Source organism: Colias croceus, chromosome 20, assembly GCF_905220415.1.
Source record: "Colias croceus chromosome 20, ilColCroc2.1".
Lineage (NCBI taxonomy): Eukaryota > Metazoa > Arthropoda > Insecta > Lepidoptera > Pieridae > Colias > Colias croceus.
Genome location: NC_059556.1, coordinates 8,590,720 through 8,615,592, shown reverse-complemented (window position 1 = coordinate 8,615,592; position 24,873 = coordinate 8,590,720). Strand labels below are relative to the sequence as shown.

General features: G+C 34.0%; 4 protein-coding genes and 11 non-coding genes across 15 annotated transcripts; 6 read left to right on the top strand and 9 right to left on the bottom strand.

Annotated features, from left to right (window-relative positions):
* The first annotated feature begins 1,303 nt into the window (after window positions 1-1,303).
* On the top strand, window positions 1,304-2,343 carry LOC123701094 (cathepsin B-like cysteine proteinase 6). The gene has a single exon (XM_045648532.1). It carries the CDS (start codon window positions 1,313-1,315, stop codon window positions 2,282-2,284), a length of 972 nt encoding a protein of 323 aa, XP_045504488.1. The 5' UTR covers window positions 1,304-1,312; the 3' UTR covers window positions 2,285-2,343.
* Window positions 2,344-3,730: 1,387 nt separating this feature from the next.
* On the top strand, window positions 3,731-4,790 carry LOC123701093 (cathepsin B-like). Its single transcript, XM_045648531.1, has one exon. It carries the CDS (start codon window positions 3,750-3,752, stop codon window positions 4,740-4,742), a length of 993 nt encoding a protein of 330 aa, XP_045504487.1. The 5' UTR covers window positions 3,731-3,749; the 3' UTR covers window positions 4,743-4,790.
* A 2,139-nt stretch (window positions 4,791-6,929) lies between these two features.
* Window positions 6,930-7,937, top strand: LOC123701095 (cathepsin B-like). The gene has a single exon (XM_045648533.1). The coding sequence runs from the start codon at window positions 6,945-6,947 to the stop codon at window positions 7,866-7,868; it is 924 nt and encodes a 307-aa protein (XP_045504489.1). The 5' UTR covers window positions 6,930-6,944; the 3' UTR covers window positions 7,869-7,937.
* Window positions 7,938-8,270: 333 nt separating this feature from the next.
* Window positions 8,271-9,240, top strand: LOC123701056 (chymotrypsinogen B2-like). The gene has a single exon (XM_045648467.1). The coding sequence runs from the start codon at window positions 8,305-8,307 to the stop codon at window positions 9,238-9,240; it is 936 nt and encodes a 311-aa protein (XP_045504423.1). The 5' UTR covers window positions 8,271-8,304.
* A 285-nt stretch (window positions 9,241-9,525) lies between these two features.
* On the bottom strand, window positions 9,526-9,601 carry Trnas-gga. Its single transcript has one exon. It is a non-coding gene; the product is annotated as a tRNA-Ser (tRNA).
* Window positions 9,602-9,835: 234 nt separating this feature from the next.
* Trnas-gga lies at window positions 9,836-9,911 on the bottom strand. Its single transcript has one exon. It is a non-coding gene; the product is annotated as a tRNA-Ser (tRNA).
* Window positions 9,912-10,145: 234 nt separating this feature from the next.
* Trnas-gga lies at window positions 10,146-10,221 on the bottom strand. Its single transcript has one exon. It is a non-coding gene; the product is annotated as a tRNA-Ser (tRNA).
* Window positions 10,222-10,455: 234 nt separating this feature from the next.
* Trnas-gga lies at window positions 10,456-10,531 on the bottom strand. The gene has a single exon. It is a non-coding gene; the product is annotated as a tRNA-Ser (tRNA).
* A 234-nt stretch (window positions 10,532-10,765) lies between these two features.
* On the bottom strand, window positions 10,766-10,841 carry Trnas-gga. Its single transcript has one exon. It is a non-coding gene; the product is annotated as a tRNA-Ser (tRNA).
* A 234-nt stretch (window positions 10,842-11,075) lies between these two features.
* Trnas-gga lies at window positions 11,076-11,151 on the bottom strand. The gene has a single exon. It is a non-coding gene; the product is annotated as a tRNA-Ser (tRNA).
* Window positions 11,152-11,387: 236 nt separating this feature from the next.
* Trnas-gga lies at window positions 11,388-11,463 on the bottom strand. The gene has a single exon. It is a non-coding gene; the product is annotated as a tRNA-Ser (tRNA).
* Window positions 11,464-11,697: 234 nt separating this feature from the next.
* On the bottom strand, window positions 11,698-11,773 carry Trnas-gga. Its single transcript has one exon. It is a non-coding gene; the product is annotated as a tRNA-Ser (tRNA).
* Window positions 11,774-12,007: 234 nt separating this feature from the next.
* Trnas-gga lies at window positions 12,008-12,083 on the bottom strand. Its single transcript has one exon. It is a non-coding gene; the product is annotated as a tRNA-Ser (tRNA).
* Window positions 12,084-12,696: 613 nt separating this feature from the next.
* Window positions 12,697-12,772, top strand: Trnas-gga. The gene has a single exon. It is a non-coding gene; the product is annotated as a tRNA-Ser (tRNA).
* A 234-nt stretch (window positions 12,773-13,006) lies between these two features.
* On the top strand, window positions 13,007-13,082 carry Trnas-gga. The gene has a single exon. It is a non-coding gene; the product is annotated as a tRNA-Ser (tRNA).
* The last annotated feature ends 11,791 nt before the right edge of the window (window positions 13,083-24,873 follow it).

Sequence of the window (24,873 nt, the reverse complement as noted above, 5' to 3'; positions counted from 1 at the left end):
AAAAAAACATAATTGCCAAATGCAATAATTTGTACTATATATTATTTCGAATTTGTAATTTTGTATGTGTGAGTGAGAACTGTATATAGATGTTTTATCTATATACAGTTGATCATATCTGTTGACTTATATATCCTTTACCGAGACTAAATATTTATTACCAAATGCGATAATCATAATATAGAATTTCGAATTTGAAATTCTGTATGTGTGAGTGAGAACAGTATGTAGGATTTATCAGCTAACAGTTGGCTTATATTTCTTGTATCAATACAAAAAATCGCGATTCTGTTATGTAATTCATATAGTTTCGATTATTGAAGCATTTTTATAAACTAGATATTTTAGATGCACTCAAGTCTTGAACAAACGTATAACCTCAAACGGAATTAACGAACAATAATATAATAATGCCTAAATATAATCTATTATTATATATATATGTGAAATGATTTTCATACGATTTGTATACCTGTATATTGTATATGGGTCTTGTTCGTCTTTTATATATGTTTATTAAAGATTATCAATATTTTATATTGGTTTTTATTTATTTGTACCTAAGTTAACATATCACTAAGTACAATACTATTTTAATTATATATGTAATTAAAGATATATTTACTGTAGAAAAATGTGTACTTAAACAACACAACACACTTCAAATGAGGACATATCTATATTTCATACTAATATTATAAATGCGAAAGTCAAAGAAATGTTACACTATTATGCATAAACCACATCACTGATTGGGATGAAATTTGAAATTAATACAGATAAAGCTCTAGGAACAAAAACAGACTATGACGTTATTTAAAAAAAAAAGAATGAAAATATTGAGGTGACTGAAATATTTTGAAGAGTCATAATATTATACCTGTAGAAGTGTTAGATGTGACTTAGATGTTAGCTTCCATAAAAAGCTGCCCATGACTGGTAAAAATATCTAATTCGACATTTAATAGATAGTAGCTCCATATAGTAATATAAATTAGGCTTTAGGAACTCTCACTTCGGTTAACAATTAAAGATAAGTTTCCTTGGACAAGTGGTTCTAATTTAATTTATAAAATAAAGGTATGTCTACTGTGACTGTCTGTCTGTGCAACTCGAAAGTAAATGTAAGGCGTCTAATAAAATAAATTCCTATAATAACGCTTAAAATATTCAAAATACCAATATTGTAAAATATTTAAATGATACTAAATATGTCAATTATTTGTGAAAGTTTCCACTTTTTAAAGTATTATTGATAATGGATTCCATATAAATAGGGTGGCTCGGTGCATGATAATTATAGTGTGTCAACATGTACTCGTATATTGTTGTACTAAGCTTGGTCGCTTGGGCCCACGGCCTCGATCCAGAGGTACAAGAAAAGTTCGAAAAGTTACCACGCGATGACTTCGTCGTCTATTTTAATAACAAGAACTTCACGTGGAAAATAAAAAATAATAACTTCATCGACGAGAAGATCATGAGCAGCGTCGAACTCCGCTCAGTCGATGTTCCGTTGAAAATCAAAAGCGTGGAAAATCGGGACTCAGTCTCGGGTATACCAAAGGAATACAATGTTGCAGAACACCTGGCACGCACTGGTATTTGTTTATTTATAGATGACTATGAGCAAGCAAGAAATTGTAGCTCAAGTTGGGCCATCAGTGCGGTAGGGGTCGCCGCCGATAGACAGTGTATGCGTTTGGCCAATGACATATATAGGAGTAGCGTGCAATTTCTTATACTACAATTTTCTCAATTCGACCTAACTTGTTGTAAAAAATGTTCGTCCAAAAGCTTCTGTACCGGAGGTTCGCCCGAAGAAGCGTTATTATTTTACTTGAGAAGCGGATTGGTGGGCTCCGGTTGTAAACGTAAGCTCCCCGATCACGAGGCGTGCGTAGAAGCTTGTGACGATCCAGATGAATATTATCTGGCAAATAAATGGTTTGGGGAATCCATATACATAATGCCCGAAGACGACCGGGAAATACGTCGGGACATATCAACTAACGGGCCCCTGCTCGCCATTTTCAAGGTTTATGAGGATTTCAAGGATTACAGCAGTGGAATTTATGAGCATACGCATGGGAAGTTGCTCGGTTACCACAGCGTCAAGGTCATCGGTTTTGGTGAAGACGATGGGACACCTTACTGGCTGGCAGTGAACAGCTGGGGAGGTTATTGGGGTGAAAGCGGTAGAGTAAAGATAAAACGCGGCCAAGCCAACGTTGATTTCGAGAAACGCATGGTAGGCGTAATCCCGAGGGCTCACTTTCATTAAATATCTGTCTTACGATTAAGATTGCTGTCAAATGTTTAAATAAAACGATCATTCATTAATTCTGTGGATTTTATTTATTTTGATATGTTTTAGATAATAGTTTTAAAAAAATATGATAAGAAAATATGTATGGAAAGTTTAAAAAAAAACATGGGACTTTATCAATAAATAATGTCTAAATTTGCCATTTAATTTCGAATGTTCATTTGGAATAATTATATCTCATGAGTCAGAGTCTATACATAAGTGATAAAGGGCACAAGTCGACATATTTGCTTGCCTTTTTGCTTTACCTGATGGGCCATCTTCACAATGGGCAGCGTTGGCCCAACAACAAAATAGAAAAAGTTTGTCACCGTTACGGCGATTACAATGTCGGCTGATCGTATATTATATACATTGAACATTTAACTCAACCAACGCTGCCCATTATGAAGAGGGTCCATGATACCGTTTTATCTCTGCCGGAATTTTCGTTATTTCAGTTGCCTAATTTTACCGAACAATATTAACTTTTACTTTATGCCTAATAGTCCATTAGTATGTATTACTTACGTAGTATATTATTATTAGTCTGTGGTATTACCTACCATCGTATGCGTAATGCGTACCAGCTTGCTCAAAAAGGTGATGAAGGAACGTAAAAACATTAACTACTTACTTCATTTCTCTAGGCTGACTTTTTGTACGTTGTTGACATCAAATGTAACATAGGTTTATGAAAATATATAATAAGTACGGTTTAATTTCCTCCAACAAACAGGTTTTCGAGGGGGTGGCGGAAGTTCCTTTTTTTACAACATAAGAAGCGAATATCTCGTAACTTATTAAATCATTTAATTATATTTTCAGCATTTTTTTATTCTTCGATAACATGTATGGAGACCCTTAAATATTTTTTTTAAATAAATTGTTGCCTATAAGTTGAATTTCATATATTAGTCTATCATTATAATTATAAAGTTTGGTCATGATCAATCCAGTGTTTTTACGTGATTGATGCATATACAAATAGACAAGCTCAAGCCGAAAAGGTTTTAGTAACCATTGTTTTGGGATCTATAAAACAACCAAATTGCTTAGCCATTACTCTTAATAATGTCCAATGTACAGAAATTTCTTGGTTACTGTTTTATTATTTGTAGTTTTTTTTTCTTTTTTTTTTTGTTGGTATTCTATAGATCTGCGTGTATTTAATCATTTGAATATTTTAAATAATTGACTAGTATTTAAATACCAAAGAAATGTAATAATAATCGTCTTATCTGTTGAGGTACTTTTTCTCCGCATTTTTTGAATTCAGATGGCAACACACAGATAAAAAAATAATATAATTGTTACAACATTTTTCACGTTCCATGTAACTTTTTTATTACCAAACTATTTAAAGCTATTAAAATACCATGTAACCTTATCATGTTTAAACAATTCTTTTTATTTTAATAATAGCCATTGTATAAATAATATGGTCGTACTTTCTACAGTACGCATCAGGATGTATACTAGTAGCATCGTGATTCTTTCGGCACTGGTCTCTAGGGCCCTTTGCTTCAACGCAGAAGTCGACGATAAGTTCCATAAACTTCCTCGCGATGAATTCATTAAATACTTCAACAGTCAAAATTTTACTTGGAAAATTCAAAAGTACAACTTTGAAGGTAAGGTGTTAGATTGTGCCGAAGTAAGCACCAATCATCCAATTCCTATAAAACCTGGTGGATATAAACTGCATGTTCCAAAAACATTTGATGCCACTGAAAAATGGCCGGAATGTAGTATAAGATACGAGAATTTAGATCAAGGAAGCTGCGGATCGTGTTGGGCGATCGCTGCCTCGTCGGTAGCTAGTGCTCGATCATGTATTTTGGGTCCAAATATAAAGAAAGATGAACCTGTTTCCTTACGCAAAGAACCAGTGCTGTCTACTCTCGATTTGACGTGCTGTACGGATTGTTTCAATAAAAGTTTCTGCAGCGGAGGTTCCCCTGAACGAGCGGCTCTATTCTGGGTAAAGCATGGTTTGGTTACGTCAAGTTGCAAACCATATAGTGATACAGTAAATGGCACATGCAAAGAAGAATGTGTTAACGAGACACTATCATACAAGGACAATAAGCATTTCGGAGAAAATATCTACATAGTGGTGGCTGATGATTTAGAGATTCGAGCTGAATTGGCTTATAATGGTCCCTTAATAGCAACCTTTGCTTTATACGAAGATTTGAAAGACTACAAAAGTGGAATATACGAACATACCTACGGAAAATTGGTTGGATATCATAGTGTCCAAGTGATTGGATATGGAGTAGAGAGCGAAGTTCCGTACTGGCTAGTTACCAACACTTGGGGAATGAAGTGGGGTGAATCAGGCGTTTTCAAAGTTAAACGCTTCCAAAAGGACCTAGCTTTTGAAGATCAAATGATTTCTTTGTTTCCAAAGAGAAAGCACTGTCCTTAATACGTATCATTTGGAAATTGAATTTTAATAAATGATGTGCCTAACAGATTTGTTTTGTTTGTTTTATTTGTTTCCTAATATAGACTTTTATTTTTCAATCCATACTAATATTATAAATGCAAAAGTAACTCTGTCTGTCTGTCACTCAATCACGCCTAAACTACTGAACCAATTTGCATGAAATTTGATATGGAGATATTTTGATACCCGAGAAAGGACATAGGCTACTTTTTATCTCGAGAAAATGACGCAATCCCGGAAATCCCGGAAATTTTTATTGCGAAATATGTACCACGGGCGAAGCCGGGGCGGACCGCTAGTATTCCATAAACAAAAGTACAATAAATTATAGCACAGATACAGTAGTGATGCTTCTTTTCATAGCGTGTAAGTTGTAGGTATTTTTTTATTAAAAACCAGTTCTTTTTCTTTTTGTGTCATTTAGGTAATTAATTCATCGCTAAAGACTGTTACATACATACGAATTGCTTATTTCAGGCTTCAAGAAGCCTATTTAGTTACGAGATATTATATACAGTATATCAATTATATATCAATTATTTAAAAAAAACCATCAAAGCAGATGAAAGGCCTTTGAATTGTTAAAAGTTTATAGAGAACGTACTTACGGCTAACTGAGCTTATAAGCTTTGTATTGAGAGAGCTTTAGGCCAATAGCTTTTGATAATTGCATATAAACGACAGCATGCATTCATGCTGTCGCCTATTTATTATTTAATATAATATAATAGATTATAATTTTAGGAATTAAAATAACATTAATCCTTATTGAACACTAGCTGTGCCCCGCGTGGCTCCACTCCTGTTGGTCTTAGCGTAATGTCATAATATAGCCTATAGCCGTCCTCGATAAAAGGGCTATCTAACACCGAAAGAATTTTTCAAATCGGACTAGTAGTTCCTGAGATTAAACAAACAAACAAACTCTTCAGCTTTATAATATTATATTGAACATATAGAAAAATAACAAAGAGGCTGCAGGCATCAGTCAGGATAGGAGAAAGTCACAGCCCGACAAGAACTGTTTGATCTCTTCTGTCATTAAAAATCCGTTAAACTTATGAATTCATTTGACTGCACTTTCACTAGAGGCTTTTACAACCTCCATATGATTGTTGTTGTTCATCCTATATATGTCCTCCATATGATGCTTGTTTTAGCTTCGAGAAAAAAGCTTTTTATTACCCAGTTTAGAACATTCATAAATCTTCGTCTGAAATCGATCTTGTTATATATATAAATTGTATGCTCTGTTTCGAACTGCTACTGATAATGTTTACTTTATCATAAAAAATGATAGAATGACTATTCTTTCACAACCAAATGTTAGAAAAAAGACTTAGAAATTGCTTATTAAGCTTTCGAAAAGAATTGTTTTGAACTATGATTAAATGACAAACAGTTAAAAGACGAAGAAAGAGCGTTTTTGTTTGAGAGAATCGATAGGTACTTACGTCTGTACATTCTAACAACCTTTTGCGTTTATAATTTAAATATAGGTACATAGTACGATGTTAAATGGAAATTATACATACATAAAGATACATACATAACTATTGATCTTTTCAACCGCTTTCAAAATAAAGGAGGAACTTCTTAATTCGACTGTATTTATTTTTTGGGTTTGTCACCTCTGAACTTTTGACAAAGTGAACCAATTTTGATGATGCTTTTTTTATTTAAAAGCTGGTGTCTCCTGCGTGGTCTCTACTCTTGCGTCGGTCTTTGCTCTATTGCTGATAATGTGAAGGCGGTTTAGCTATTTGTTAAAAATAATAGGTAATTAATAATGACCAATTCGACACCACCCGCATCGAATAAAAAAGGAATCACGTAAACCGGTTCAGAAACCTCGCTGTAATCGGTGTACATACATAAAAAAAAAAAACATACCGGCCGAATTGATAACCTCCTCCTTTTTTTTTTGAAGTCGGTTAAAAATATCACTAGCTACCTACTGTATAAAATTATAATATAGCCCGTCCAAATGTCTGCATACTGCAATGACTTTCTTTATGCACATTTTATACATTCTAAATAAATTGTTCTCATAAAGTATTTGAAGTTATAAATCACCATGTTACCTTGAAGGGTGAACATTCTTAGCATTTAATTGCATTTTAATGTTCAAAATACAATATAAAATGGTAGCCAGCGGCGTTTTCATCAGAAATCACCAAGATGTATAGCATCGTAGTACTTCTGGCGTTCGCTTCTAGCGCTATTTGCTTCAACCCTGAGATTGACGAGAAGTTCCGGACACTTCCTCATGACGAATTTATTAAATACTTCAACAGTCAAAATTTTACTTGGAAAATCCAGAAGAACAATGCCCTCGATGATAAAATGATTGATTGTGTTGAGGTAAGAAATGTTTCCCTCCCAGTGAAACCAAATGTAATCGAGACATTTAAGTATTTCCCGAAAAATTATGATGCCCAAAAAATGTGGTCTCACTGCTTTCTGGAACTCATTGATCCAATTCATAATGGGTGTGCCTCATGTTGGGCTAATACCGTTGCTAACGTAGCCTCTAGTAGGACATGTGTTAGAAAATCTTATGGTGAAGGCCGATTCCTATCAGCTACGGACTTCACTTGCTGTAAGGATTGCTTCAGCAAAAACTACTGTAGTGGAGGTTCCCCTGAACGTGCAGCATTGTTCTGGTTAAAAAATGGACTGGTTACCACAATTTGCAAACCGTATGATGAAAAGGTAAATGACACAACATGTAAACAAGAATGTATAGACGAGGACGTATTTTACAATGCAGAGAAATACTTTGCCCAGCAAGTGTATATAATGCCGGCTGATGATTATCAGATTAGATTTGAATTGTTTATTCATGGTCCCTTGGTGGCTACCTTCGCTGTATACGAAGATTTGAAAGATTACAAGAGTGGTATTTACGAACATACTCACGGAAAGTTAATTGGACATCATAGCGTCCAAGTGACCGGTTATGGAGTGGAGAACGACGTTCCATACTGGATAGTTTCCACTGGCGCACAATGGGGTGATGTAAGAGTAATGAAAATTAAACGTTTCCAAGATAAATTAGGTTTCGAGAATCAAATGATTTCTATGATACCCAGGTTTCATTAATACGTTGATTTTATTGATGTAATTATCATAACATGATTGTGGTTTATTAAAGAATTGTAACCGGCATGATTTTGTGTTGTTTTTTATTTATACTTTTCTTTCGTATAGAACATAGATAGAATCTGGTATATATTAATGCTCTAAGGGTATATATATTATATATATTTAGTCATATTCTTTTTTTATTTTGCTCGATACCTTATTGGGTTTATTATTGTAATTCTATGATACAGACCATTCAAGCAATTCACCCATACACCTCTGCAAAGAAGAATCATACCTTCTTGAATCCTACATATTATGTTTATGAAGTGTTTATGCTTTCCTGAATTGACAGACATTTATCTCCACCGTTATCTATACTTCTGTCAAAAATGTCAAGAGTGTCCTTTATAAATTTATCAGTAAACATATTTTACGCATTAAATTCATTGGAATGCTACTCAAACTCTTAGCAATTTTTATTTATATGACACAAACGAAATGCGAAATAGACAGACGCGTAATCACAACGCTAAAGTATTCCAAGTTTTACATTAAACCCTTCGTTGTTAACGGTAAGCCAGCGTTGGTCGGTGAGGTGCCTTACCTGGTGTCGATAAAAGAGCCGACGCGAAGGTTGGGTCACGGCAGAATAGTCTGGAAGAATCTTTGTGGCGGGAGTATTATCGATGAAATGAGAGTATTAACAGCTGCCCACTGTTTTGAAGGTAAAAACTTCTTTTATGCTCGTCACCCCAAGCTGCTGCGGTTAGTCGCTGGAAGTTTCCGAACCGACCTGACGCACTCGGGACGCACAGAAACAAACGTTATAAACCAGTGGCGAACTATTGACAGGGTGATTCTGCACAAGCATTTTAATTTCCCGGACAACGATATAGCTATCGTGTTTGTTGATGCTCAATGGCGCTTCATACGCAATGTCAACTTTATCACACCGGCGAGGAGAGAAGCGGACTATCCGCAAACGTGCACATCGGCCGGTTTTGGCAGAACGGGCTATAGTTTAAAAGACCCTATATCGCCTACACTTTTGGTAGCTCCGATTTACGTGCTGACGAGGTGGCACTGCTCAAAATTGTGGGAGATGAACATGAATTCCTTCGTGTGCACCGATTCGTCGGTGACCGACATGTCTAGGGGTGACTCTGGGGGTCCTTTAGCGTGTAAGAATACTTTGGACCCGGAAGAGCAGCCGGGAAGGGAGTTACTGGTGGGTGTTGTGAGCGGGAAGAACTTCGATAAAACAACATTGTACACCCGTGTCTCCGCGTATCGAGATTGGATTGATAATAATGGAAGTTTTGTATTATTGAGTAATATTGTTGTTGTTTTGATTACACTTTTGTTGTCAATATATCATTTCTTTTAATTGTATAGATAGACTAGCTACATGGCCTTCCTGGGACGCAGTGATAAGCGAGCGATGGGTATGTATCTTCCGTCTCGGTGTCGATATCCTGACATACAAATAATCAATCTATTATGGTAAGTATTCTCGTCCTGTCATGATCAGTGGAAAATACGTGAATGAATTTATATTTTTGCTAGATTTATAAACTGAATTCGTTTTTTTTTATAGATTAGATAATCTAAAAGTATATACTTTTAACGACTAAATTGTAAATATAAATTTATAAAGAATAGAAAAAATTCGATCACGAGGCGGGACTTGAACCCGCATCCTTCGCGCCATTCCGGGGCGGATGCCTTACCAACTCAGCCACTCGTGACCCGCCTGAGCAATCGAATTCGTTCTATCCTTTCAGTTTTATGTGTTTTAAGGGACACACCGCGCGCCATCTATTGAGATGATTTAACAACCATCTCAACCAATACGAAGCACTTTTCAGTGAATACAATATTGCAACGATGGAACACGACCTTTTCTTGAATTTATATTTTTTGGTTTTTATGGCATTCAAATGCTTTATAAATATAAATTTATAAAGAATAGAAAAAATTCGATCACGAGGCGGGACTTGAACCCGCATCCTTCGCGCCATTCCGGGGCGGATGCCTTACCAACTCAGCCACTCGTGACCCGCCTGAGCAATCGAATTCGTTCTATCCTTTCAGTTTTATGTGTCTTAAGGGACACACCGCGCGCCATCTATTGAGATGATTTAACAACCATCTCAACCAATACGAAGCACTTTTCAGTGAATACAATATTGCAACGATGGAACACGACCTTTTCTTGAATTTATATTTTTTGGTTTTTATGGCATTCAAATGCTTTATAAATATAAATTTATAAAGAATAGAAAAAATTCGATCACGAGGCGGGACTTGAACCCGCATCCTTCGCGCCATTCCGGGGCGGATGCCTTACCAACTCAGCCACTCGTGACCCGCCTGAGCAATCGAATTCGTTCTATCCTTTCAGTTTTATGTGTCTTAAGGGACACACCGCGCGCCATCTATTGAGATGATTTAACAACCATCTCAACCAATACGAAGCACTTTTCAGTGAATACAATATTGCAACGATGGAACACGACCTTTTCTTGAATTTATATTTTTTGGTTTTTATGGCATTCAAATGCTTTATAAATATAAATTTATAAAGAATAGAAAAAATTCGATCACGAGGCGGGACTTGAACCCGCATCCTTCGCGCCATTCCGGGGCGGATGCCTTACCAACTCAGCCACTCGTGACCCGCCTGAGCAATCGAATTCGTTCTATCCTTTCAGTTTTATGTGTCTTAAGGGACACACCGCGCGCCATCTATTGAGATGATTTAACAACCATCTCAACCAATACGAAGCACTTTTCAGTGAATACAATATTGCAACGATGGAACACGACCTTTTCTTGAATTTATATTTTTTGGTTTTTATGGCATTCAAATGCTTTATAAATATAAATTTATAAAGAATAGAAAAAATTCGATCACGAGGCGGGACTTGAACCCGCATCCTTCGCGCCATTCCGGGGCGGATGCCTTACCAACTCAGCCACTCGTGACCCGCCTGAGCAATCGAATTCGTTCTATCCTTTCAGTTTTATGTGTCTTAAGGGACACACCGCGCGCCATCTATTGAGATGATTTAACAACCATCTCAACCAATACGAAGCACTTTTCAGTGAATACAATATTGCAACGATGGAACACGACCTTTTCTTGAATTTATATTTTTTGGTTTTTATGGCATTCAAATGCTTTATAAATATAAATTTATAAAGAATAGAAAAAATTCGATCACGAGGCGGGACTTGAACCCGCATCCTTCGCGCCATTCCGGGGCGGATGCCTTACCAACTCAGCCACTCGTGACCCGCCTGAGCAATCGAATTCGTTCTATCCTTTCAGTTTTATGTGTCTTAAGGGACACACCGCGCGCCATCTATTGAGATGATTTAACAACCATCTCAACCAATACGAAGCACTTTTCAGTGAATACAATATTGCAACGATGGAACACGACCTTTTCTTGAATTTATATTTTTTGGTTTTTATGGCATTCAAATGCTTTATAAATATAAATTTATAAAGAATAGAAAAAAAATTCGATCACGAGGCGGGACTTGAACCCGCATCCTTCGCGCCATTCCGGGGCGGATGCCTTACCAACTCAGCCACTCGTGACCCGCCTGAGCAATCGAATTCGTTCTATCCTTTAAGTTTTATGTGTCTTAAGGGACACACCGCGCGCCATCTATTGAGATGATTTAACAACCATCTCAACCAATACGAAGCACTTTTCAGTGAATACAATATTGCAACGATGGAACACGACCTTTTCTTGAATTTATATTTTTTGGTTTTTATGGCATTCAAATGCTTTATAAATATAAATTTATAAAGAATAGAAAAAATTCGATCACGAGGCGGGACTTGAACCCGCATCCTTCGCGCCATTCCGGGGCGGATGCCTTACCAACTCAGCCACTCGTGACCCGCCTGAGCAATCGAATTCGTTCTATCCTTTCAGTTTTATGTGTCTTAAGGGACACACCGCGCGCCATCTATTGAGATGATTTAACAACCATCTCAACCAATACGAAGCACTTTTCAGTGAATACAATATTGCAACGATGGAACACGACCTTTTCTTGAATTTATATTTTTTGGTTTTTATGGCATTCAAATGCTTTATAAATATAAATTTATAAAGAATAGAAAAAATTCGATCACGAGGCGGGACTTGAACCCGCATCCTTCGCGCCATTCCGGGGCGGATGCCTTACCAACTCAGCCACTCGTGACCCGCCTGAGCAATCGAATTCGTTCTATCCTTTCAGTTTTATGTGTCTTAAGGGACACACCGCGCGCCATCTATTTTTTCTATTCTTTATAAATTTATATTTATAAAGCATTTGAATGCCATAAAAACCAAAAAATATAAATTCAAGAAAAGGTCGTGTTCCATCGTTGCAATATTGTATTCACTGAAAAGTGCTTCGTATTGGTTGAGATGGTTGTTAAATCATCTCAATAGATGGCGCGCGGTGTGTCCCTTAAGACACATAAAACTTAAAGGATAGAACGAATTCGATTGCTCAGGCGGGACACGAGTGGCTGAGTTGGTAAGGCATCCGCCCCGGAATGGCGCGAAGGATGCGGGTTCAAGTCCCGCCTCGTGATCGAATTTTTTCTATTCTTTATAAATTTATATTTATAAAGCATTTGAATGCCATAAAAACCAAAAAATATAAATTCAAGAAAAGGTCGTGTTCCATCGTTGCAATATTGTATTCACTGAAAAGTGCTTCGTATTGGTTGAGATGGTTGTTAAATCATCTCAATAGATGGCGCGCGGTGTGTCCCTTAAGACACATAAAACTGAAAGGATAGAACGAATTCGATTGCTCAGGCGGGTCACGAGTGGCTGAGTTGGTAAGGCATCCGCCCCGGAATGGCGCGAAGGATGCGGGTTCAAGTCCCGCCTCGTGATCGAATTTTTTCTATTCTTTATAAATTTATATTTATAAAGCATTTGAATGCCATAAAAACCAAAAAATATAAATTCAAGAAAAGGTCGTGTTCCATCGTTGCAATATTGTATTCACTGAAAAGTGCTTCGTATTGGTTGAGATGGTTGTTAAATCATCTCAATAGATGGCGCGCGGTGTGTCCCTTAAGACACATAAAACTGAAAGGATAGAACGAATTCGATTGCTCAGGCGGGTCACGAGTGGCTGAGTTGGTAAGGCATCCGCCCCGGAATGGCGCGAAGGATGCGGGTTCAAGTCCCGCCTCGTGATCGAATTTTTTCTATTCTTTATAAATTTATATTTATAAAGCATTTGAATGCCATAAAAACCAAAAAATATAGACTAAATTGTAGATATTCTGCTACGTTGATGCCTTTGCAACTTAACTAGAAAAAAAATGTGTGCGTGTACTAGTGTACACACGTAAGAAGTGAAACTTCTTTATGACCTAATTTTTCAATAAATAATTTACTATATGCAACTTTACAGAGTTACTTCGAATCACGTGTGGTAGGGATAAGAAAAAGATGGCACGTAACGGAAAAATGTCACGCGTAACGAAAAAATGTTACACAAATTTTTTTTCCAACCCCGATGAAGAAGTTTCACTTCAAAAAACAGAATATTCGTGGAATATTCGATATGTCATACAGGTTATTCCTATGTCCTTTCCGTATTCATAGACTTTGTCTGGACGTTAATGCTCTATGCATGAGAAACACCTTTGAATATATTAGTATAAAAATGAACGTTTAATGTGTGAAATAATTCTATCTATTTGATATTCATTGAAGAAGTAAATATGTGTGATGGAAATCAAGAAATATACAATGTACATATATTATGATAATTCCATCTATTAAACAGTATATTTGTAATTCGTGAGTATCAAACATATGAAAGAAAAATATAAACCACGCAAATATAAACTTAGCTAGACTTTATTAACCTTAGGTTAACTCCGTTAACTTTAAATTACAACAAAACATTCATTATAGTCGTATACGTTAGGTACCTACCTTTATTCAAAATCAATTTCAAAATTTTGTCTATATGTTAATGACAGACAAATTCCGAAACGGCTCATTCGATTTTGACGAGAATTTCACTTAGAGATAATATCAAATACATGTATTATAGAGAATAATATAGGCTCTTACTTTATCTTACAACTAGCTGCTCCGCGCGGTTTCACCCCCGTAGCTCCAATCCTGTTGGTCGTAGCGATAATCCTTAAATAACCTTCCTCGATAAATGAGCTATCTAACACCGTAAGAATTTTTCAAATCGGACCAATAGTTCCCGAGATTAGCACGTTCAAACAAACAAACAAACTCTTCAGCTGTATAATAATATATCTTGAAACAAGCGATTCAACAGACAGACCAAGTCACGTGTATCAACTAGTAACTATATAAAATGACATAATAATTCACATCGCCAACACATGTGGAATTCGCAATAAATCTAAGAATTCAATGATATTACGAAATATTCTCATAATATAACATTACCTGCATATCCAGAAAGCATAGCTGTGCATATTATTGCATTTTATCACTGAGAAATGAAACTATATTGAATAATCAGTATTTTGTTTCATAGGTATCTATTTATTATGCCTTAGCAACTAGATACTTAAGTTGTTAAGGTGTTATCTTAGAGTATGTGATTTATAGATACGTGTCATATTAAAATATTGGTTTAATCAAAATTTTCTCAACTTTATCTCTTTTGTGAAATCGTTATGCATTGATATTAATTAATTTGATACGATTTTTAGAAAAATACACTATTTCTATAGCTCCTTCTAGTAGTAGTATTGTGTTATTCAAGTACATAAGTTACTGGAGAGTTTTATTCAAATTCGTTCAGTGGTTTACCGTGAAAGAGGAACAAACAAACATCCATCCAACCTCAAAATTTCTAGTAGGATAGAACGATGTTTAAGCTCACATTTATCAATCCGTAATAAACATCAATTTCACAATAAGACACATTAGGTACATAATCCTTATTTTCATACTACTTTCTACGCAATGAAAAATACGTCAAAACAATTAGGCTCTTCAACAACTATATAAACAGAGTTAATGAAATAATGACGCGCCATGATTAGCTGTGATGCTCGATAATGATTTCCGTTTCATGATAATCGTTATCATTAAAAGCTTACAAAGGTTTCATTAAGATTAACTTTGCTCGCGGCTATTTTATGTTATGATGTTTATGGAAAAATAAATTGTTTTTCTTAAAAATTATACTAAACTTTACAGAATAAATTTAAGACTTTTTAACGGATTTTGAACGCGATTTACTCCATTACCTATATTACTAACTCGATGTTTCGAACACTTTACATAGAGCGTGGTCGTGGGGAGACTTCTAGTTCTAAACTCTTTAATTTTTTTAATGTAGGTATTTATTATATTTACTCGCGTAATATAAAACACAACAAAATAGTATAGGTAGCAGTGAAATTAAGCAATGATTGATGAGGTAATAGTGTTCTAACACCTGAAACAAAGTATTTATAATTATATCTCTCTTTAGCCTTTTTCAGTATTGGTCTGGATATACAGAAAGCACGTTATTGTATTGTGCATTTCCTTCATTTGTTTTTTTTTTGTTTATAATATTATAATGGAAGTAAGTAGTAACTCTGTCTGTTTGTTAAGCTTACACACAACCTTTAAACCGATTTTTATGGAATTTGGAACATAGATTTTGTCAAAAAACAAACTTCGATGCGAATAAAACGGGGGCTGAAACATGACGTCACACGACAACGTGACGTGCATGCAAGCCGTCGCGTTTCGTTTCGCAGAAAGCTCACAAAATAAATAAAATACACAAACAAAACTTAAGCAAAACCACATGACAAAGATTCTCAAGCTATTTAGTATGCATAAGCAAGCTGCGTGAACTTGGCCATTCATCAACGCCCCTTCGCGAATAAACATCGACTAATTACTTTGAAAAACTCAAACGAATTCTAAAAGCTATTAAGATAGTGCAAGTGAAACTTTGCGGTTTCATTTTGGCTTGATGCATCGCTTGCTTTTGGAAGGTGCAGCGTTAAAGTTTACATTATTAGGTACCTATAGTTTATTGTGTAGGATTTTGTTTGTGTCAAATATTAAAAAGAAGCTATAAATGTTTGTATATTAATAACTAGATTTCCACCCGCGGCTTCGCCCGCGTTTGCAAAGGAAAACCCGCATAGTTCCCGTGGGATTTCCGGGATAAAAACTATCCTATGTGTTAATCCAAGTTACCCTCTATATGTGTGCTAAATTTCATTGTAATCAGTTCAGTAGTTTTTACGCGAAAGAGTAACAAACATCCATACATCCATACTTACAAACTTTCGCCTTTATAATATATATTATTATATTAGATTGAGTACCAACGTGGTGTTCATTTTATCATAATTCTTAGTTTTTTAGATTTTCGTGTACCAATATTGGTTTTTGGTATCTATAGCTCACTTTGAGTGAAAATTGCTCTGAAAAATCTTGATCTGATTTCATATAAAATTTCATCATCATCTTCCTCATTTTCAATCGATATAAATAGCAATAACCGAAACATAATACAGATTAATAATATTATTAGAGACAATTGAAATTCCATTTAAAATACAAGCCAAAATAGCTTGCGGCCAAAAGACGATAGGTACGCCTCCATTGTTTTTAAAAATAGATATAGAATAACAAGCTTGAGGCTTAATTTATCTTTATCTAGGACCAAATTCAAAATTGTGATATCAATTTATCTCGACATAATAATTTTAAATTAGAATTTAAAAAAATTGAAAAAAATCCGTCTGTTTTAAGTGGGTCAAAATCGAGTCGAAAAGAGAATACATCCTCATTCTAGCACAGACCCCTTGAAAAACAGTTTAACTATTTTAGAAGGCCTGGGTCGAATTATATGTTTGTAATTTATAATAGTGTAGAAATAAATAATATTATTCTGTAGGACTTATGATGGACACAATTTTAAGAACTAAAAATAATTATTAAAAAAAAATAGTATTTTTGAATGATCGATTGGCTTGGTTGGTAGTGGCCCTGCCTTCCAAGCCAGAGGTCGTGGGTTCGATTCCGAATATTTGTGTGATGAACATAGATGTTTGCTCTGTGTCTGGGTGTTGAATATCTATATAAGTATTTATTTAAAATTATATATGTATGTTTATCAGGTTTCCATAGCACAAGCGAAAGCTTAGTATGGGATCAGATCGTGCCGTGTGTGAAAAATTGTCCTGAAAAAAAAATATTAAAAGAAAATCTTTACTGTTTGGTATAACGTGTCCTTTAGCATTGACTTAATTAGAATACCCTTCTATATTTATAACCAACGTACCAACGTTTGTAGCGGTTGTAAAATTAACTTTTGCTCAGAATAAGTTTATCTGGGAGCACAAACTCGTTTTGTTTTATAAGATTTTCGCGGAGTTAACGTGCGTCACACGACACGGAGAGGTATGGCGCATACTGAGATACTGTACTTATTTGTTTTATAAATATTTGCTTTTATTTAGGTATTTTCGTAGAAAGGGCATTCCTTAAAAGTTCGTAAGTAATAAGGTAAGGTATAATAAGTATTAAGGTTCAGTGAAAAAGATGGGCTCCATCGTTGGGCGGAATTTTTTCTTATTTAATCTTTAAAATTATATTTCACCAACTAAAAGATAATTTTTACTTACGTACCTAAGTATGGCTTTAATATCAAAAGGACCGAGTGCCATAATTATATGAATTATTTCAAATAAAGATAAGTATACCTACCTTTAGTTATTTAAGTTATCCAGAAACTACCTACATTTGTTTTTAAATTTATCTAAAACAATGGAACGAATTAAAAAGAAAGGTCTATTCAAAAATAACGAATTCATAGAAATAACATTTTAGTTTTTAACTTTTAAACTAACTACATTTTTATAAATAATTGTTTCCATAGAATTCTCACTAAAAATGTCACAAAACAGTCAAGTGAGCGACGCGCCTTACGCAAGGGATGTCGGTCATTAATTCTAATCAAGGGTTCATTGGAAACAAAGCCGTTTCGTTTAGAGTGGTAGTATTGGACTGTGAAGATTATTTACCTGTGACTACTGATGTTATGTAAATATAGTGTTTTGTAACGTGTTACGGCCCGGCCTTCACAGCAAGCTGCTCACTACAGCTACGCCGTTCACATGGGAACGGAATGCGCGCGTGGTACAGGTCGCGTCAAGTAAAAAGAACGCTGACGGTTAAGCTGCGCATTGGCGATTTATCGGTCTATTTGGTGTTATGAAATGGTATAAGAATAACAAATAGGTAGTTGCGAAGCCACGATTCGCGAGCCTAGTTCAAAAATAAAATAATCGGCACAAAGCTTACGTGCAAAACTCGATCCATGCGCAAACACACCCCATCACTTTCATCCAGCGTTCTTTTTACGTGACGCGTACTGTATTGCTGTGTTAGTATTTAAGGTTTCTTTAGAATAATTATTAACATTGCATAGTAAATCTAGACCTGCATGAGCAGTTATAGGTGTATTAAGTTTTATTCTATTTAAATCTAATCATAAAAAATACATTCGACTTTCTTTTGCAGCAGTGGCGTTCTTAATTAACACCATTAGTATGTATAACCGTTTTTGTTTTGAAACATTTAATTTTTCGCAGGTAGATAAGGGGTTTGAACGTAGCACAGCCCTGGGAACTATAAAAAAACTAAACATAAATAAAATAGTTCAATCAGTTTTTTCCCTTTCAATTTAAAAGGTTAATAATTGTACAGTTTCTTTCTTTCTCCGTCAAATTACTTTTTACGCAATTAATGGAATAATTTTTCCCAACGAATTTGTCCGCCCTTAAAAAAAGGCTGCCCTAGTCCTGACTGATTTCACATGAGATCAATTTAGAGCTTATTTTCTGATTAAACAAAAAAAAAACTCAATTAGCAGTAGAAAGATAAACTATTTCGCTGATAAAGATAATAAAAAAAATTTAACTTTAAAACGTACGTAGAGTCGGAGCGCGAGGTTAGTTCTAGTATAAAACTACGTATTACAATAACTTAATTTTTCAAAAACAAAAAGACATGACATGAATGTCGAGACAATTCTCGCGCATACAAAGTATATTCAGACATTTGGAGGTTAACGCTAGTTAGTTAGTTTTTATTTTTCTAAACATTGTGTCTATAGAATAGGTATTCTATATTTGTATTTTAATTTATTGTATTTTTGTGAAATTTGAACCCACTGTCAAAAGACAAAAGTTGCGAATATAAGTACCTATTCGCTATTGACAAGAGGCCAATTAATCATTTTTATATGTTTACCTAGAAGCGAGAACTTTATTTCTAGTTCAGGATACATCGCCCATTTTTGCAAGTGACTACTATCAAGCTGATTTTCCGTTTGTAGCTTTATTTTGATGAGACACCGAATAATTTCGTGTATGAAACTCTCGATTGTGGTAGCTAACAGAGATAACAAGGATAAAATTTTTTGATTTGATGGTTCTCAAATATTTATTACGCAATTTGTAGGACAATATGTCTGTTGAATTATATAAACATTAACTAAGTGAAAACAAAAAAAATCAGTTTGTTAGTAATCATTTATGATGACCTCGTTATCGATACACTTTGGAAAGGGGGACTCTTTGAACAAACCATAGATTTTGTAGGACAAATATTTTTTCGAATAATTCAGGTAATTATCTTGAGATTAAACAAAAAAAAAATTCATTCAGTTAGTAATTAATATTTGAGAACCATCAAATCAAAAATTTTTATCCTTGTTATCTCTGTTAGCTACCACAATCGAGACTTTCGTACACGAAATTATTGGGCGTCTCATCAAAATAAAGCTACAAACGGAAAATTAGCTTGATAGTAGTCACTTGCAAAAATGTGCCATGTATCCTGAACTATTCTCCTTCATAAGTAGATATAAATATGTTTTAAACCTAACACTCAGACTTTTACAAGCGCAATTGCATCGCGTATCATATGACAATTACATGAACAGATAGAAAAGCTATTTCTAAAGAAATATCACTGCTCTTGCATTTTCAACCGACTTTAAAAAAAGGAGGTTTTCAATTGGACTGTATTTTTTTTTTGGTTTGTTACCTCATATCTTTCAACTGGGTGAACGGACTTTGATGATTAATTTTTTTTAAAGCTATTGTCACCCATGGGCTCCATTTAAATTTGGTTTAGTTCTGACCTGTGGTTCTGACACTTAAAAGGCGGTTTATTAAAAAAAATAATCTTACAGTGATAACCTTAATATGGTTCATTAGTTTTTGGCCATTAACCACTCCTTTTAACATTAAACCGACAGCTTCATTGGCACATGCTGAGTAACGATAGTTTTGATAAAACTAACAAAACAATAATTATTATTATTGTTTATTGAATACGAATATTGATTAGGAAAAACAAAATAATCGTAGTTGGAAGATTAATGAGTATTAAAACGTGGACAAAGGTACAAATAATAGATATGTGCATTAATTTATAATTAATTATTTAATTTATGTTATGTATATGTCGTGGTCATATCGTAGATTTGATCATTTCATGATATGAGTGGCCATTTCACGAAATGGTCGCATATCGTGAAATGGCCAATTTAGTTTGGCCACATCATGATGTGGTTTGGGCAAATCAATGATAAGAAATCGTTTCACGATATGGCCAAGTAACGCACGGTTTTTTCATGAAATGATCAAAATTATTTGATCATATCGTAAAATAGTTACATTAATCGTTGGTAGAGGCGCTGCAAGCTCTGTGTTTATGTGATAAGATGGCGGCCGCTGGCGAAAATTAAATTATTCGCAGTTAAAAACTTCATAATTCGTTTAATAACAATATTATGAAGAAAGTCATAGCAAATAATTTACGACGAAGAGGTACGAGTACTATGGAAAATGTGGATATCTTATATATGTATTTATGAAAAAATGCGACTTAAATAAAATAATTTAAAAAACTACTACTATATTATTATAATTGTTTGTTTTTTAAAAAGCGATCCGCTTCTGGCACTCGCCGGCCGCTGCCGCGGCACGCTCGCTTTGCTCGCTCGGCTCGTGCGTTGTTTATCAAAGTGTAACCTTACCTAACCTAATTGTTTTTATTGCAAAAACGATTCGCTTCTGGCATTCGCCGGCCGCTGCCGCGGCACTAACTTAAATGACATTAAACAAGTTTTTAGAATATAGTTATTCTGAATTTTTTTAATATTTTATGGACTCTTTATATTTTAAACGATCTGGCCAAATGTGGATGACCAAATCGTGAAACGTTGACGATTTAACGATCTGATCAAACTATGTTGGCCATTTCACGATATGCGACCATTTCGTGAAATGGCCACTCATATCATGAAATGATCAAATCTACGATATGACCACGACATATATAAGGCATATAATGAAGAATCATTTTAAGTTTAAACCCTAAACTGCTGAAAAGCATACACATGCATTATATTTTATAATTTTAACTGACATACGCTAAACAGAACATATCCGGAAGTTGTGAAACCGGCTATAAATGTCAACCAATTCCGGTGTAAAAGTTAGTTTTTGTAATTGAGTATCGCCTAACTTCCCTATTTTTAATAATAGTTGGCACTGCTGAGGGTTATTTTTATAGCGGAATGTGTCATCCTACTCCTCACCCTTTTTAGACGAAACCTTTTCTATATAAAGTAGGTACCTAGGTATATGAATATCTGCTCTCAGATTCCTTATATTATATATAATATTGTAAATGCAAAAGTAACAATACTTTATTTGCCTCTTTATGTATCCAACAATGAATACAATTATTAACATTTTATATATTTAACTTATTAGTTTGTCATGGACAGCAAAATTCATAACATTTGTCCAGTTGTTAGTTTGTTCTAACTCTTACCTAAATCTGAAGATTTGTAAGTGCTTACACTCAGAATAATTATATTCTGGTCAAAAAAAATTGTAAAGAAATAGTCACTATAAAGAAATTTGGGTACTTTTTGCCTTTGAGAGGTAAAATAGAGAATTTAATTTCGTATGCAGAAGACGTTATTGCGTCAACTGCACACCAACGAAGTTGTACACTGAATGTTATGTAAAAACAAATTTTCTAAATTTCATAAGTTGATTTGTTTTTAATCAAGTAAAAATTTGTTACAGTTGTTTCACAATACTTCTCTGTAACATATTTTATTATGATTACGACATTTATGTTAAACGTAAATCATTATCGAAACGCTTTATCGTTACGGGATTATAGTTTAAATTATATTAATTTAATGTGCTATGTGTATTACTTTATAGTTTATAAATATATTTAAGTAGTCGTTCAGATTAGTTTTGTCTTTGTTTCTTATTGATGTTTCTAAACAATAAATTAAAAATAAAATAGATTGGTTGTTATTAGAGTTATTTATGACTACCTATCTTAAAAGCAGCCTTAAAATATATGATACCTGCGAAATCACAGTAGGATGCTTCTTCTTTGAGGTAAATAAAAATAGTTTTAAGTTTTATTTTATTGCAGTTATGTTTCGCTACAAAATAGGTAAGTAAGTATGTACTTTATCCCATTCCATAAAATATATTATTACTTATTATGCCAGTTTCAGTGAAAAAAGAAGGGGTCGATTGAAAGAAAAGCAGCCTACGTTCGACTTTGGTGTTCAGTTATTTTCATTCCAAATATGTAACTATCAATTAATGTTTTTTTTATTTATTCTTCACTGTATAGGAAATACAAAATGAAGACGACACAAAGTAAAAGATACAATCGGCATACAGTGGGCGGCCTTATGGCTATAAGTCATTTCTTCCAGGCAACCGTCGGGTAGAGGATAAAAATATAATAACTTCGGTAGTGTGAGCCAATAATTAACATCAGTTGTAAATATTTAAATAATAAAATATATAGTAACACATATACATAAATATTATATACGTATAGAATATAATAATCACATACATACATACATAATATATGATACAATGATGGTGTACTGCCGTAATTCTTAATTATAATATTACTAGCTGCGCCCACGCTTTTACCCGCATTGCTCCGCTCGCATTGGTCTTAGATGATATAATAGGTGTAGCCTACTTTCCTCAATAAATGGACTATCTAACAGTGAAGAAATTTTTCGAATCAGACTCGTAGTTCCTGAGATTAGCGCGTTCAAGTAAACGAACAAACTCTTCAGCTTTATAATATTAATTAAAGATTATGGTTTATGAAGGAACTAGATTTCCGCCCGCGGCTTTGCCCGCGTTTGCAAAGGAAAACCCGCATAGTTCTCGTTCCCGTGGAATTTACGGGATAAAAACTATCCTATGTGTTAATCCAAGTTACCGTCTATATGTGTGCTAAATTTCATTGTAATCGGTTCAGTAGTTTTTACGTGAAAGAGTAACAAACATCCATACATCCATACAAACTTTCGCATTTATAATATATGTAGGATTAATACTATGTGCAGATGACACATAAAATAGTTCTACATAAACAGTAGAATAATAAAAACGGAATTTTCGTAACAAAATAGTAAGTAACATAGCGATGTGCGATGAAGGGCTGTAACTAAATTATAAGGGTCGCGGCACCTGTGGAATGTGAAATGCCCTAACTTGCTAACTGTTTAAGGGCTGATGTGTAACGTTTTCTTTTGAAATTATAGATGTTGGTATACGTTTGGTAGCAATATAACTCTTAGGGTTTGTAGAACTAAGTAAGGTATATTTGTATACCTAAACTTTTACTTAAACGATTGAAATCATGAAAAAGCTAGAACTTCGATTTTAATATATTATATCTATTAAATATAATAATGTGGGAATAATGAATATCCTATCCTTTACTCAATTTCTCTGTGTACAACCTGGAAGAAATCGCTATTTTAGCGATAAGGCCGCCGTTTGTTATAATGTATCCTAGGTTGTCTCAATTTGTAATTTATCTTGAGCAATAAAGCATAAATAAATAAAAAATAAATAAATAAATATGGCGTTTAATTGGTATAAAATAACCAATTATAATAAAATATCAGAAACATAATAGCATTATTAATAACTAACTAATGAAATTTATTTTTGAATTCGAAAAAGTGTTTTAATAAAATTACCTAATTACAATGCGCTTGTTGGCATCACATGCTGGTGTCACGTATAACCGACGCGACGTGATATTTTGTCTATTTTGTAAATAGACAGAATTGTATCAAATCCTTTTTAATCTTTGAAATATGTGAATCTCATTTTAAATATATTAAAATAAAGGATGTAGAAAAAGTTTTTTTCAACATTGTTCTAACTCTCATAATAAAATAAAAGTAATCAAACTCCAATCACCTCCAAATGTCTTCTAAGGAAAATACGAAAAAATAAAAGATAAATTCAAGCCTTGCAGAAATTATTTAGTGTTTTAAACATACAATTTCAGCGCTTTCAATTTTTGTGTTTGGCCAAATTGTTAAACTGTGGAATTTCGTCACATGTTATCTTTACGTTTAAGTTAGCTAATGCTGACGTGAACTTATTTTTGTTAGGACAAGTAGGTTAATTTAATAATTTGTCCTAAAATTATTCAAAGTGTTTTCCTTTGTAATTGCTTTTTTGTGTTTATTCTGTAAAAGCTCGGAATAAAAGGAAAGTTTAGATTAGTTATAGGATTTAGATTGACCTTAAAATATATTGTGGTAGTAACATAAGCTAAGTTAATAGTACCCTACATGAAGATTATTGTTTTTAAATACTTAAAAATATCAGTATTTTTTTAAATTAAATATTTCATAATTTTTCGATTTCGTTACAATTTACTGCAATTTGAAGTCGACATATTAAATTTTGAAACGAAACAAAGACGTTGAATTGAAAAAGTAAAACGATTTTAGTTTTAAAGTAAGTATTATACATAAATTATTAACAATTATAATTAGAATTTGTTCCCGAAACTGCCAACTTAAGTAAGTTACGTACGAACCTCTCAAGCGCCAATTTCGCCATAAACTTTGGAAGAATTTCTTC